Here is a 14759-nt window from a genome sequence, read left to right as displayed (position 1 = left end):
CTTCCTTCCTTCCTTCCTTCCTTCCTTCCTCCCTCCCTCCCTCCCTCCCTTCCTTCCTTTCTTTCTTTTTTTCTTTTTATATTTATTTATTCATTATGTATACAATATTCTGTCTGGGTGTATGTCTGCAGGCCAGAAGAGGGCACCAGACCTCATTACAGATGGTTGTGAGCCACCATGTGGTTGCCGGGAATTGAACTCAGGACCTTTGGAAGAGCAGGCAATGCTCTTAACCGCTGAGCCATCTCTCCAGCCCCTCTTTCTTTCTTTTTAAAAATTTTTATTATTATTTTGTGTGTGTGTTCAGTTCTTTGAGACAAGATTTTTCTATGTATCCCTGGCTGTTTTTTAATTTGCTATGCAGACCTTGAACTCATAGATATCTACTTACTTCTGCCTCCAGAATACTGGGAATAAAGACGTGTGCCACTGCACCTGGTCTCTGCAAACTTTTAACACAGAAGTTAAAGATTAGCCAGGTAAATGTATACTTACACTCATGGCTTCGAAAGTACCAATTTTCCCACGATTACCTACTTGCTGCTTCCCTAAGTCTTACCACCTCCGTTTCACAGATAATGAACTTGAGGGTCTGAGACTAGGCAGCTGGCTGGTTCATACAACTAGTTGCATGGTCTGATTTAAACATGTCTTTCCAAGTGTGCTTTTATGGCCTGACTCATCTTCAGCTCGATTTCTGCTGAATCTGTGTGTATAGCTGAAAACCATATCCTTTTGAAGCCTGGACCTATTTTTGCATTTCAAAAGCTTTTGAAAAGTATCTGCAGGAATCACCTAGAAAGTAAACAAGTTGTAAGATTTAGTGGTAGCCGAGTTTATCATAGCTCTGTGTGCATTGTATGTATATACACACACACACACACACACACACACACACATATATATATATATCTCCAGGCACTTTATTCTACAGAGTTCAAAACTACAAGAATGTATGTGAAATCACTTGGAAGCTGGAAGCTGTCACGCAAGAGATGTCATACATGACAGAGGTGGTACGAGGTACTGTCTAGCTCGTGCCTCCGACCTGGTAATCCTCCTGTAAGGATTTCTGCAGAAGGGTGGACAGTGAACCGCCATGATAGAAAATTTGCTTGGCATGTGTGAAGCCCTTGCTTTGAAATTCTCTGGACATTTTACTATGTTTACAGAACTGAGATATTTCCGATTCTAAACCACACTGACGTTCTCTTTGTTGTTTGTTGCTGTCTGTCTTCCAGACTGACAGCCACTCCTTGCTCATTAGTTACAGAATTACAGTTGCTTACATCCCTACCACTGTGGCCATGGGAAGCCATCAGAGGTCAGTCTCCCTCCTCATAGGGTGGAGTCTGAGATGACATTTTAGAAAACTTGTCAGGTCCCTTTAGCGCTTCATTATAGTTATTTTTAAATTAAAAAAACTTAACTATTTTTTACTTTCTGTGGATTCTTGCTATGTTTATGTGAGGGTGCTGAATCCCCTGGAATTGGGGTTACAGACAGTTGTGAGTTGCCATGAGGGTGCTGGGAATTGAACCTGGGTCCTCTGGAAGAGCAGGTGGTGCTCTTAACCACTGAGCCATCTCTCCAGCCCCTCATTATTGTTTTTGTTTTAAACCAAGCACTGAGGGATACAGGTCAGTTGGGATGTACTTGTTTCAGAACCCCAGTGATCTACTGATAGGTGGCAGCGGGGATTTTTTCTTTCCAGAGGTGCTACAGGCTGCTGAAAACAAAAAGAAATCACAAAAATAATTTGGAGATCCTCACTGGTTTGACTAAGAATGGCCTCCATAAGTTCATGTATTTGAATAGTCATCAGGGAGTGTCACTATTTGGGAAGGATTATGACACATGGCCTTATTGGAGGAAGTGTGTTATGGGGGCAGCAGGGGTGGTGGTGAATCTTGAGATTTAAAAGCCCAATCTCTTCCTCCCCCCCCCCCTTTCTACTTGAGAATCAGGATGTAGCTCTCAGCTGCTTTTCCAGCACCGCACCTGCCTGTCACCATGCTGCCTGCCGTGATGATCATAAGGACTTAAGCCCCTAAAACTTTAAGCAAGCCCCCAGTAAAGTGCTTTGTATTATAAGAGTTGTATTGGTCATGGTGTCTCTTCACAGCAACCAATAGAACAGAGACTAGATCCTTTGCTACATTTTAGTCCTTAGGATTTTCCCTGATCCTCCCAGAACCACTATGACTCAAAGGCTGGTCTATCTTGGCTATGTGGCTTAGAACATGTAACAAATTGCATTAATATGTTATATTCTTCTGCTTTTATCCCCCAAGACAAGTGGGCCTCCTTGAGGGAAGTCTCAAATCCTTGTTCCCCTGTGTCCCCATGTTCTGAGGTTTTCACCGAGTTCAAGAGTCTTTCTTCCTACTCCCCCTTTTGAGACAGGGCTTCTCTGTGTAACCCTGGTTTTCCTGGAACTCACTCCATAGACCAGGCTGATCTCGAACTCAGAGATCAACTAGCTTCTGCCTCCTGGAATTACGCTGAGCTGCAGGGAGTTTTTCAATCCCAACTTTGTGTCAAAATGTCTTTGGAGGGCGGGAGAGATGGCTCAGTGGTTAAGAGGATTGCCTGCTCTTCCAAAGGACCCGAGCGAGTTCAATTCCCAGCAACCACATGGTGGCTTACAACCATCTGTAAAGAGGTCTGGCGCCCTCTTCTGGCCTTCAGGCATACACACAGACAGAAAATTGTATACATAATAAATAAATAAATAAATAAATAAATAAATAAATAAATAAATAAAATGTCTTTGGAGTCACGTATTCTCCTGCTAGGCCTTTGGAGTCAGACTCTTGAGACGGCATGACCTGGTATGATGCAGGGATGACAGCTATAGATGCTCATTCCTTAGGACATCTTTGTGAAGACCCTATGCCCTAATAGTCTGTTTCCTGATGCTCACTTAGTGGACATGTGTAAAACCTTTCCCAAGGATGGGCCAAAGCAATTCATTCTTCAATGTTCTGCCTTAATTTTCTATAAAAGTGAAACTGTTTGGAGAATATACATGAATTGACAGCTTCTTTGCGTCCTGACTCGGGAAACGTGACTCAAGGACTTGGGCATTTGACTTTGGAAAACCATCCAACAGAGAGCCACACCCAGAAGAATGTCTCTTTCATGCATATTATTTGCTGACAAAGTCGAACAAACTTACAATCATCTCTTTGGAATTTTGTGCAAAGGGCATTCCAAGATGTTGAAGTCAAAATAAGATGCCAAGAGACTGGAGGAGTGAGTCAGTGGCTAAGAGTGAGCACCCCTCCTGCAGATGACCTGGATTTGGTTCCCAGAACCCAGGTCATAACTGTCAGCTCACAACCACCTGAAGCTTAAGTTCCAGGGGGGGGGGGGGTGAGACTCCATGGGTACCTCCACTCATGCGACATACCCATGCACAGACACACATATATACACATAATTAAAAATAAATAAAAATAAATGTTTTTTAAAAAGACAATGGGAATTTTTTTTAATAAAGATTTTTTTAAATATTTATTTATTTATTATGTATATAATATTCTGTCTGTGTGCATGTCTGCAGCCAGAAGAGGGCACCAGACCTCTTTACAGATGGTTGTGAGCCACCATGTGGTTGCCGGGAATTGAACTCAGGACCTTTGGAAGAGCAGGCAATGCTCTTAACCACTGAGCCATCTCTCCAGCCCCTGGGAAATTTTTTGCAATATATCCTATAATATGTATTGAAGTGCTATAACATTACTGATAGTATGTTTGTTTTCTATGCGATTGTTAGTGTGGTAGTGTAGTAAATAGGATTTTTCTTGGGTCTACTGGATCCTTGATCTAGCTGCCTAAAAGAATTTCAGAATGAACCAGAGCAAAGTGGAGTTGGGAATTATTATTATTATTAGTTTTGTTTTTCAAGACAGAGTTTCTCTGTAGCTTTGGAGCCTGTCCTGGAACTAGCTCTTATAGACCAGGCTGGCCTCGAACTCACAAAGATCCACCTGCCTCTGCCTCCCAAGTGCTGGGATTAAAGGCGTGTGCCACCACTGCCCGGCACATGTTGGGGATGTCTGGTCTCCTGGAGCTGGAGTCAGAGGCAATTGGAAGCCCCAGGATGGGTGTTGGGGACTCAACCCATTATGACTCTTAACCACTGGGCTATCTCTCCAGTCCCTCTTTCCGTGTGTTTGTAAGGTAAGATAATTTCGATCCATTTCTTATCACTATGTAGCCACCATAGTTTAAAAATAAAAGTTGAAGGCATAAAGGCTGCACCCACTTTCCACCTGCTTCCATTAGTCTTTGGTCTTCCTCCAATGACTTCCTCCTTTCACTTCCTCCATGAACTGACCTAAGCCACACAGGAAGACTCAGAGCTCAACTGTCCCCAACTCAACTGAGAAAACTTGGCAACAGAAGAAATTGGGTTTTCACGATTTCATAAAGATCATTTTTGGACAAAGTTATGTTTTAAAAAGATAATTAAAGAGAGATGAGGGGTCAGAGCCCCAATGAACTGGCCACTCATACAGGAACTCCCAGAAGTTCACACTGTGTCAGCCCAGTTATGTGACAGGAACAAGGAATGAAGTGAGGTGAGTTGAGGTGACTATAGGACTCTCCAATAGCTAGCCAACAGCAGTGACAACTACTTGTCCCCTCCACCTCTTTTTTTTTGGTTTTTCAAGACAGGGTTTCTCTGTAGCTTTGGAGCCTGTCCTAGAACTAGCTCTTGTAGACCAGGCTGGTCTCCAACTCACAGAGAACCACCTGCATCTTGAGTGCTGGGATTAAAGGTGTGCACCACTGCCTCCTGGCTTGTCCCAGTTCTTAATCTCCTTTTGATATCATTGTCTCAAGTTCCCATGGACCCAGCCTGGGATGCCCTGGTAACACAAATAAACATTGATCTTAGCAGAGACACAGGACAATGGGAAGGGAAAGGACTTACCTGCTACTGGATCCATTGTCCCCTCCTGCCATCCCCTACACAGCCCTGAATGTGCCCTGAGCCAAGGAGTGTACCACCTCTGAGCCTCTGGGATGTTCAGAGAGAACTCTTTCCAGGTCCTTCAAAGAGGAGAAGAAAGAAAGTGAAACCCGCTCAGCTGTGACATACTTGGCTTCATTCACACTTGGTTTGGTCCCCTTGTGTCTGGCGGGCTTCCCCCCCTCTGCCCTTCCCCCTCACTCTGCACTCTCCCCATCCTGCCTCTGGCCAGTATCTTCCCCAGAGGGGAGGAGTAAAGAGAACTCAAGTTTCTAGAAAACTGGGATCCCTGGTTCACTATAAAGAAAGGTGGGAGAGTCTGACAGCTCAGGGCTGCAGAAAATGGGAAGGAAGTAGCTCCTTTGTCCTTTTCTGGGGTGGTGCCTCGAAGGACAAGGAAGACTAGGTTGTCCACATCTCTCAGACCTGTGGCTATCTTGGCCACCTAGTAAGCCAGATCTGTAGAGTTGGACCTGATATTTGAGCACCAGGCTAGGAAAAGTCTGAAGGTATAGCCCCCTAAAGTTCTTGGAGCTTCTGAATGTAGGCAGAAGCAAGAAAACCCTCTCTCCTGCCTCCTCCAACCGAGGGCAGTTCAGAGAATCCAGTCAGAATAGGTGTTCAAGTGTGCCCTTGACAGCTGGGCAACAAAGGACTTCAGCTATTTCACCTAGTTCTTGAAAACTAGAGATTTCTTGTAGGAGGTGGTAGGAGTTCATAGCTAGGGCTATAGCCCCTCAAGGACAGGACCGATCTGAAGGATGGGTGGTGTGGGAGAATTGTCTGTATTCTGTCAATCATAATTAAAATAAATGCTGATTGGCCAGGCAGGAAGTATAGGTGGGACAGGTGGGGCAATGAGAACAGGAGTTTTGTGGGAAGCCGGAAGCTCCCTCAGCATTTCTGCCCAGACCAAGGAAGAAGCTGGATGTGTCCTGATCTTCTGGGAAAGGTACTGTGCCACGTGGCTTACATAGATAAGAATAATGGGTTAATATAAGATACAAGAACTAATAAGAAGCCTGAGTTAAGAAGCCAATCAGTTTATAACCTAAGGAGACCTCTGTGTGACTTTCTTTGGGATTTGCCTGCTGTGGAACTGGGCAGGACAGAAACCCCAATAAGCCTGGCCCTCATGTTACTGGGCTATATAATTTATAAGAGCTAATACAAAGCCTGAGCTAATGGGCCAATCAGTTTATCATTAATATAGACTCTCTGTGTGATTTTCTTTGGGACCAAAAAGCTGTGGGACCTGGTGGGAGGACAGAAACCCCAATAAGCAGTACCTCATGCTACAGAATGGCACCCATGTAGATAACTGCATCTATAGGAAGCCTGAGAAAGGTTGGGAAAATAATAGAGTAAAGCATGTTTTCTTGGTAGCAGCAATTTCTCGTTTCTGCTCTGCTTGCTAGAGGGAAGCAAGTGCTCTCATCTAAGAGAGGCTTCCCAACTCAGCTTTAGCTGCAAAACCCTGCAGCTCTTTAAGAGATCCTACAACAAAACACTTAAATGGTGTTGATGAAAAGCTGACCACATGGTTTTTGGTTTTTCAGCCATAGTAGGAAAAAAGCCGTGCCATTTGAAAATGCTGGCCATCCTGCCAGGACACACTCTGAATCATTCAGGCAGGCAATGGGATTGTGTATTATTTGACTGTGGTTTGTGAGGATACTGCTGCAGTTTGCTTGCTGGCGGGACCTTGAAAGGCCATAGAGTTGTGGCAATAAACATGACTATAGTCACTACCTCTGTCATGAGGCTGAAATCACAGAAAGCTAAGGAATGGGCTGTATCCAGCCATCAAAGCCACGGCTTTAGTCCTACCCATATTGCTTGGTAAATTAAAAACTCATGTAGTCAGAAAAAGAGACAGTAAGGAGAGATTGAAAGATAAAGAACTTATACATGCTTTACTGTGTTTAAAAATATATGCAGGCTAAAGCTTAAGGTCCTTAAAAAAAAGAGAGTAGTTTGGTGTGCTAGTACACACCTTTAATCCCAACACTTGGTAGACAGAGGCAGGCAGACCTCTGTTAATTCAAGGTGTGGTGGCACACACCTTTAATCCCAAAGCTTTTAAGGCAGAGGCAGACAGATCTCTGAATTCATGGTGTGGTGGTGCACACCTTTAATCCCAGCACTTGGGAGGTGAGGCAGGCTGTCATCTGTGAGTTCAAGGACAGCCTGGTCTATAGAGGGAGTTCCAGAACACTCAAAGACATACAGAAAACCTATCTCAAAAAGTAAAAGTTAAAAATAAAAGCCACATAAAGATGCAAAATACACAGAGAATCTGGATACTATATGTTATTATGTTCTCTATGTTTGAATGCTGAGAAAGGAGCAACAGCTGCTCAAATATATTAGCTCATTGATGCTGCTGAATTAATCGAAGGTAGGTATTTTGAAAATACCTTGACTTCAAAATTGAAGTCAAAAGGTATGTTACTGTTACTGAAGTAAAGGGGGGCAATGAGAACAGGATAATTCTGGTACGGAAGAAGCAAAACATGGCATCAAAGACAAGGTAGATGGGGCTGAAGTCCTGTGCTGAATTCAAGGCTCAGCCCTCTGTTGCAGAAGAAAATTTCTGACCTTCAGCAACAGGTCCCAAGAGTACAGCGATGAGCAAACAAAACCAAAAAGTACATTTAAAATATTTATTTATATGACATTTTTATATCAAACTTAGCTGTGTAACAGTCAATCTGTGGTTACCTGGAGCTGTAGTCCAGGAGGGATTTTCTTGCCAAGAAGAGGTTTGTTTTTTTTTCGGGGGAGGGGCACAGGATTGGGGAGATGACCTGTGTCTTCATTTTGGCATGATTTTATTTTGTGAAATTCACCAAAAGCATCGCTTTAGATGAATACATTTTGCATATCTATAAAACTGTGCTAAAATATATAGTCTTAGTGGGTTCTCACTTGGTGTGAATGAGCAGGCGAGGTTTTAGCATTATTACTATACTCTTGAGTGTGTTGGTATATAATGACGCCTTTTGTCCTTATTTATATCTGTCTATTGGAATAGCTTTTTTTGCTCTAAAGGTTTCTTAGGGTGGGGCATTTTTCTGGCACTCAAGCCTGCCCTCATGTCCCCACACACTCTGCATGAACTTGAACTTGCCTTGTTCCCCCTCCTCTCGCAGTTCCCATCCCTGGGAGAGTCTGGGTCAAGCCTGCAGGAATGTGACTATCCGTGCCCCCACAGGAAGTGCAGAGGGGCTCTCTCTTGTGTGCACTAGCCATGGTCCAAATCTAAAGCTGCAGAATCCTGGTGGGTGTCCTGGCAGGAAGTTCTCTGTGGGTCAATACAAGAGTGTTACACAGAACTCTCAGTTGAAGTTTTCTCAAAGATCCTGGTTCAGGTTCCTCAGGGATCTTCAAAGGGCTATGAAGCACCATTCTGCCTGGTTTCACCGCTGGGGATGGGGTGGGGGTGGGGTTCTCTTCCTTGCCTTTTATTTTAGTTTCCATCTTAGTTATCCTGACAAACTCTAGGCATTTCAAACATGTCAGCTCTGGTTAGTGTTATTGTATTTTCCAATTTGACGATTTTTAGCAAATTTATTCTCAGTCCAGTTTGAGAACATTTCAGTGCTCCACAAAGATTAAAACGAGGTCACGAGGGAAGTAGAGACTGATTGATAAGGAGACAGTTGAAACCCCCTTCTCATGTTCTCCAGGACCCGTGTCTGTCACTACACTCCAGAAGGACCTGGATTTGCAGTAGTGCTTCTGTAACTCAAGCTACTAACCCTACTGAGGATCCTTACCAAGCTTGGGGGAGGAGAGGGGAGGGGGCAGGTGTCAGACAGAAGTGGCTTTTCTCTTCCTGATCTGTGAGCTGAGATCACTTTTGGTTTTCTTTTCTAGAAATCCAAGGCACCGAGGCCAGGGCAGCAAGATTTCCCAGAAGGCGTCTCCAGGCAGGGTCCAGGATCTCCTTAAAGGATCCCTGGCCGCTTTAGTGAACCTAGAAGACAGGTGACAGCCCAGCATCCAGGTGCATTCTGCTCTTGGGCTCTGCAAAGCTGGAGTTTTCGTTCTTGGGGATTAGCTTTTATCTGTTGGACCTTAAGGTCCTCAGTCTGTCTCTTGACAAAGTAGTGATTTCTAGAGTCCTGGAGCAGGTGCCTAGGACCTACTAAGGGGTCGATAAGGGGCAGGGAGAGGCGTGCAATGGAAGGTAAGACAGTTTCTTTTCTGAAAGTTAAAGACTGTTGAGGACAGTTTCCTGTGCTGCCTTCTGAGGTTGAACCCTGCATGTGCCCATGGTGGGTGGTGCCTTCAGCATCTACCAGGCATTTGCCTTATTTTGAAGCTAATGAGAAAGAGAAAATTACAGAGGGTTTCTGTAGCCTGTTATGAGGTTTCAGGTTGATATTTTGGGGGGGTGTTTTTTTTTTGTTTTGGTAAATTTATGTTTATTTCCTTGAAATACATTCCTGTGCATGAAAATTCAAAGAGATTAGTATTTTAGGGTTCATGATACTGATTACCAAATGAGGAACGGAACCCATGAGCTGGTTTACCTTTCTACCATTATCAGGGATTATGACTACTGTTTTCTCAGTAGGCTGTTTTGATATGACTATGTACTGTCAAGTCGTTCCCACTTCCTGTATTTTAAAGCACTTATTGTACACATGGCTTGTTTGCTCATGTTTAGGCTTTGTCTGTCCTACTGTGTTTGTCTTTTCCTAATTTATTTGTACGACCCTTTAACATAACAAAATTTGAATGCAGGTATCTATGAGATACAGTATCTTTTTTTTTTCTTTTCTGTTTTTATTTGAAGACAGAATTTCACTATGTAGCTCTGGTTATCCTGGAACTTACTATGTAGACCAGGCTCACCTCAGACTCCAGAGATTATGAGCCATTTTGTCAGGTTTGAGATACAGTACCTTGCACAGAAAAAAAAAAAAAAAAAAAAACCCACACACAAAATATTAGCGCCAGGCAGACTCTGTTGTACCATTGATTTCCTTGGGCTTTGTTACTTAACCCCTCTGGGGTCTGGTTTTCATCATTTGGAAACCGTGGCAGGTGACAAATGAGAACACTGTCACTGTCTTACTCTGAATGCTGCCATGTAGTAAGTCATCTTAAACAGAGCCCAGAGTATTTCTCCACTCTGACTCCCCTCTCCCCACACGAGCTTTGTCAACTACTTTCTCTCACACCTGTCCTCAACTGCCAGAATTTTCTCAGGACTGAAGGCTGCTGATGGTACATCGTCCTGCCTTCCAGTCCTGCAGCAGGTGATGATGTTGCTGCTCCTCTTCCTCTTTTCCTTCTTTTTTCCTTATTTCTTTTCTCTGCCAAGGTTAAGGAATTTGGAAATTAGTAGAAATGAACAGGACTGCTTAATTTGCCAATGGGATTAAATCCCTGGAAATACTCATTAATTACAGTTTACTATTCTATTTAACAAAAGATGAAAGGGGGGATCCTTGTTTGCTTTGTGTTTAAAAATAAAACAAAATAATCTTCAGTGTTAGCTGGGGACATAGCTCAGTGATTACCAAAGAAGCACAAGGGCTCAGTCCTCAGTACTGCTGAACACCAAGAGCTCCCCAGATGATGGCACTGTTTACTAGGGCTTCTGCTTTTACATCGCTTTGCCAATGCTGTGTCATGTAAGAAGTTTTGGTCCTGTTACAACTGGTTATTTCCTCATGATCTGGAAGTGGTCGGTTTTTCTGACTATCATATGGGTAATGGGAAAAGGCACAGATCTGTCCTGAAGAATGAAACGGATTTATAAATCCAAACGGTGACATCACTTTGACCAATCCTATTTTTCACACCCTTCCTGATTTTATTTTGTGTAACCTTTTTGTGTCAAAATATGTGGTTCTTTTCAGTGTCTAAATATGGCCAGGTTTCTAGCTGCCCACATTTGTCGGTCCCTACTCTTGAGAACATTGTTACTGGAAGGGCTCAGCTGCAGTGCGGTGAACTGTTCTAACCCTGCTCAGTGTCAAGCACCCATTCAACTGTAAACCAGCAACCAGAATGTCAGGGTTTAGTACCTACTCAGCCCTGTCCACATTGTATCATCTAGCATGAAAGTTATCCCACCTTGTCTGCATTGGAGCTTTCCATAGCTACGTAGTTGCAATGACAGTGAGCATCTTGCATACTTTGTCAACTCAGGAAGTTACTACCAGTGAAACCCTAAGAACAAAGGCTGGACATGACAAACACTCAGAGAAAAGCAGATATTTTCAAAAGACACTTCATGATAGAAAATGCTTTTGAGGGTGGTGGCATGCTATTGTCTGTCACTCTCAGCCTCTGTGGTCGCTGGGCACTGCCTTTGTTTTCTTTTTCTTTTTCTAAAGATTTTATTGATTTATTTTATGTATACGAGTGCTCTATCTGAATGTATGCCTTTATGCCAGAAGAGGGCACCAGATGTCATTATAGATGGCTGTGAGCCACCATGTGGTTTCTGGGAATCGAACTCAGGACCACTGGAAGAGCAGTCAGGGCTCTTAACCACTGAGCCATCTCTCCAGCCCTGTTTTCTATAGACCGCTAAGGGATGCTGGAGGACTAGGATAGCTACCTTCAAGTACAAGTTCCAGCAAGAGCAACTCCCCATACTCTGAGCAGCCTCTGCCTCTGTCTCCTCAGCCTGCATCTTTCCCCAGGATGTTATTAACTATGCAAAGACCGTTGAGGAGGTTCTTTTCAAGCACTTCATTCAGACAAAGGTGGACATCGCCTATGCCATCAAGAAGCCTTTCCCTTTCTTTGAAGCCCTCCAAGACCACCACTTCATCACTGAAGAAATGTACAAGGTGAGGCCTGTGGACCCTCCACAAGGCAATCCAATTCCCACTAAGTATGCTCCACTATTGAGATCTAGGCCTATAACCCACCAGGGCTCAATAGAAAACATTCAAGATCTGACTCTTTGTCTCCTAAAATTAAAGGCAAGTGTCATCAAGCCTGGCTTCTTTTTTTTTTTTTAAATTACAATCATGTATTTGTTTGGGGGTGGAGGTGGGCAATGCATGGTGTGGGGGTTGAAGGACAACTTGTAGACTCTGTCCTTTCCTTCCATGATATGGATCCTGGGGATCAAACTCCTGTCCTCAGGCTCGATGGCCAACACCTTCACTTACTTAGCCAGCCTCAGCAGCCCAAAGTAGCTTCCTTACAATAGAGAAAACCACAAATAAAGAGTTCTCAGCTCAATGAAGAACCATTCAAACTAATCCATCCTTGTTCCACTCTTTGAAGGATTCTCAGGAAGCCTGTGATAATCTGCTCCCTGTACCCAGAGTGGTGTACAACGTTCTCAAGGGTCTGAAGCAGACTTTCCACCCTTCACTGCTACTGACATTGTTCAGTCAAGTCAACCTAAGCGAATACCCCAGCCTAGGAGCAGTTTTCAGAAGCTTCGAAAATGGTAAGGTAGTTTCTTCTATATACTTTCCATGTGCAGTGTTACAATATTAAAAGCCTGGGTTTGTTTCCAGTGTGAAATATGCATCCCAATGCCTGTTCTTTCTGAGAAAAGGTAAGCCACACTCACTCACAAAAGCAGCTGGAGGGGGCAGCCTTTGCTGCCTTGATCTCGGTTGTCCCAAGGTGAATTTTTATAGGACACAGATGTTTTTGTTGCAGCTACTCAGTGAATTTTCGTTCTGGTATAACTTTGTGACAGGGTCTCATGATGTAGTCCTTCTGCCTTGGCCTTCTTTCCAAGTGCTGGTGTTACTGATGTGAGCCTGCCACACCAGTCTTGAAAATGTCAGGTACCGGGCCATCTCCAGGGAGCACCTGAGGTGACAGAAATGCCAGAGGCCAGATGTGGAAGAAAGACAGGGAGCTCTAGAGATGGAGAGGGGGAAACGGGTTCAATGTGCTTCTCTCTGAGACAGGTCGGTTTCGCCGCACAATTTGCATGATCATCTTTTGTGTCCTTAAAACAACCTGTGACATCATTGTTAACTGCTCTTGACAGACAAGGAAAGTTTGGCGGGAACTCCCACAGTCATTTGTTTTAGAAGTAGGACTTTGAACACCTATATGGATTTCCCAATACAGAGGCCAAGATAGTAACCACTATGGCAACAAAGCCAGCAGGAAAGCAGCTTGTAAGGCTGGAGGAGAAAGAGAGCCCGCAAAGATGAGGGAGACAGACACAGACATGGAAAGAGAGGGTAGGAGAAAGAACGGAGCATGAGGTGTGATGGAACAGGAAGAGCTGGGACGTTCGTCAGAGCCCTATCTCTGGTGCACAATGCCCGAGATAATTTAGCTTACAATGAGGAAAAGGGTTTGGAAGGGCTCGGGCCTCTCATAGGTGAAGCCTGTAGCAAGGCAGTGTGTCACAGCAGGAATGTGTGGCAAAGTAGAACTGCTCACTGTGTGCTCTGAAAATGAAGAGAGATGTGGATTCCATAATCCCCTTCCAGGGACCAAACAGGGCCACTCAGTTCACCACTTTAAGTATCACCCTTTCCCTGCAGTGCAGTGATTCTCAGCCTGACTTCCTAAAGCTGCCATCCTTCAATATAGCTCCTTATGTTGTGGAGACCCCCAGCCATAAAGTTATTTTCATTACTCCTTCATAACCGTAATTTTGCTACTGTTATGAACCATAATGTAAATATCTGATAAGCAGGATATCTGATATTCAATCCCTGTGAAAAGGTCATTTAAGCCCCGAAGGGGTTGAGAGCCACGTCTGTAGTGTCACCCTGGGATCCAGACCCTAACACCTAAGTTTTGAGGGGATATTCGACATCCAAACTATCACACCTGGATAAATAAAGGAACAGAGAGGGGGGCAGAAAACAGGTCTGGCAAGTTGAGGTGGGAGTAAGAGGACCACCAGGCAATAAAACCACTGGAGACTGGAGAGAACATACCCAGCAGAGTCCAAACACAATCACACTGCCTTGTGACACTGTCATCGCTGGGTCACTATTGATGACACTTCACCATCTAAAGGCTCCTCCCCAGAGAACAGGTGATTCCTTAAGCTAAGAGAACAGTGGAAGGTAGGCTTCACCAGAAAACCAGAGCAGCTGCCCAGGCATCTGGCCCCAGCGAGGCCAGAAGAACACGAGCTTCCAGTATACACTGAGCTCATCCTAGACCTGACTGGGCTCATCTTCCTGCAAGTGCAGCTCTGTGATTTTGTTCTGAACCTTGTTTGTGTCCATGACTTTTCCCAATTCATTGGTGGAGGCATCTTTATTTCTGAAATAAATGATGAAGAACAGTCTTAGGAGAAACCAGCCCCAATCTATTAAAGGGAACAGTGTGTGTGAAACCAAGGGCCTGGTGTTGCTATGGAAAGGAAGGTCATAGGTCAGTCCCACTGAAGTGGCCAGGCCATAGGGTGCAATAGGACCTGCAGGAATGGGCAGAAACCAGAAGATCAAGGTCTCAATACACTCTGCTAAGAAGACCTTGTTTCATTTACTACTCCAGGGAGATATATTTATCTATTCAAATAAGGACTTTTGTTAATATTGCACAATTAAAATAGTCTGTTAATATTTTACACAATTGACTAAGGTCTATAAAACTAGAATTATCCCTGGGTACAAAATATCCAATTTTTTGTTTCAAAACCCAGTTTTGCTTAACTTTCTTCTATTTATTTATATACTTTTGCTGTCTTTTTCAAAACCTTTTCCATACATTTGGTCACATCCTCCCCTCCCTCAAGTGATCTCAGCTCCTCCCACTCTACCCACCCCACTTCATAGTCTCTCTCTCTCTCTTTCTTTCT

General features: G+C 43.9%; 1 protein-coding gene across 1 annotated transcript in view; it reads left to right on the top strand.

Moving 5' to 3' along the window:
• Positions 1–9992: 9992 nt before the first annotated feature.
• LOC126489492 (sp110 nuclear body protein-like) overlaps positions 9993–14759 on the top strand; it is an 11421-nt gene continuing 6654 nt past the window's right edge. The window contains exons 1-2 of the mRNA XM_050123808.1: positions 9993–11805; positions 12251–12419. Coding sequence (XP_049979765.1) covers positions 11797–11805; positions 12251–12419 — 178 coding nt within the window. The 5' untranslated portion in view covers positions 9993–11796. The remainder of the gene's footprint in view (positions 11806–12250; positions 12420–14759) is intronic.

Source organism: Alexandromys fortis, unplaced genomic scaffold (assembly GCF_014885135.2).
Source record: "Alexandromys fortis isolate MF-2015 unplaced genomic scaffold, M_Fortis_MF-2015_v1.1 scaffold_220, whole genome shotgun sequence".
Lineage (NCBI taxonomy): Eukaryota > Metazoa > Chordata > Mammalia > Rodentia > Cricetidae > Alexandromys > Alexandromys fortis.
The sequence above is the reverse complement of the archived record's forward strand: the minus strand, read 5'-3'. Positions and strand labels throughout refer to the sequence as shown.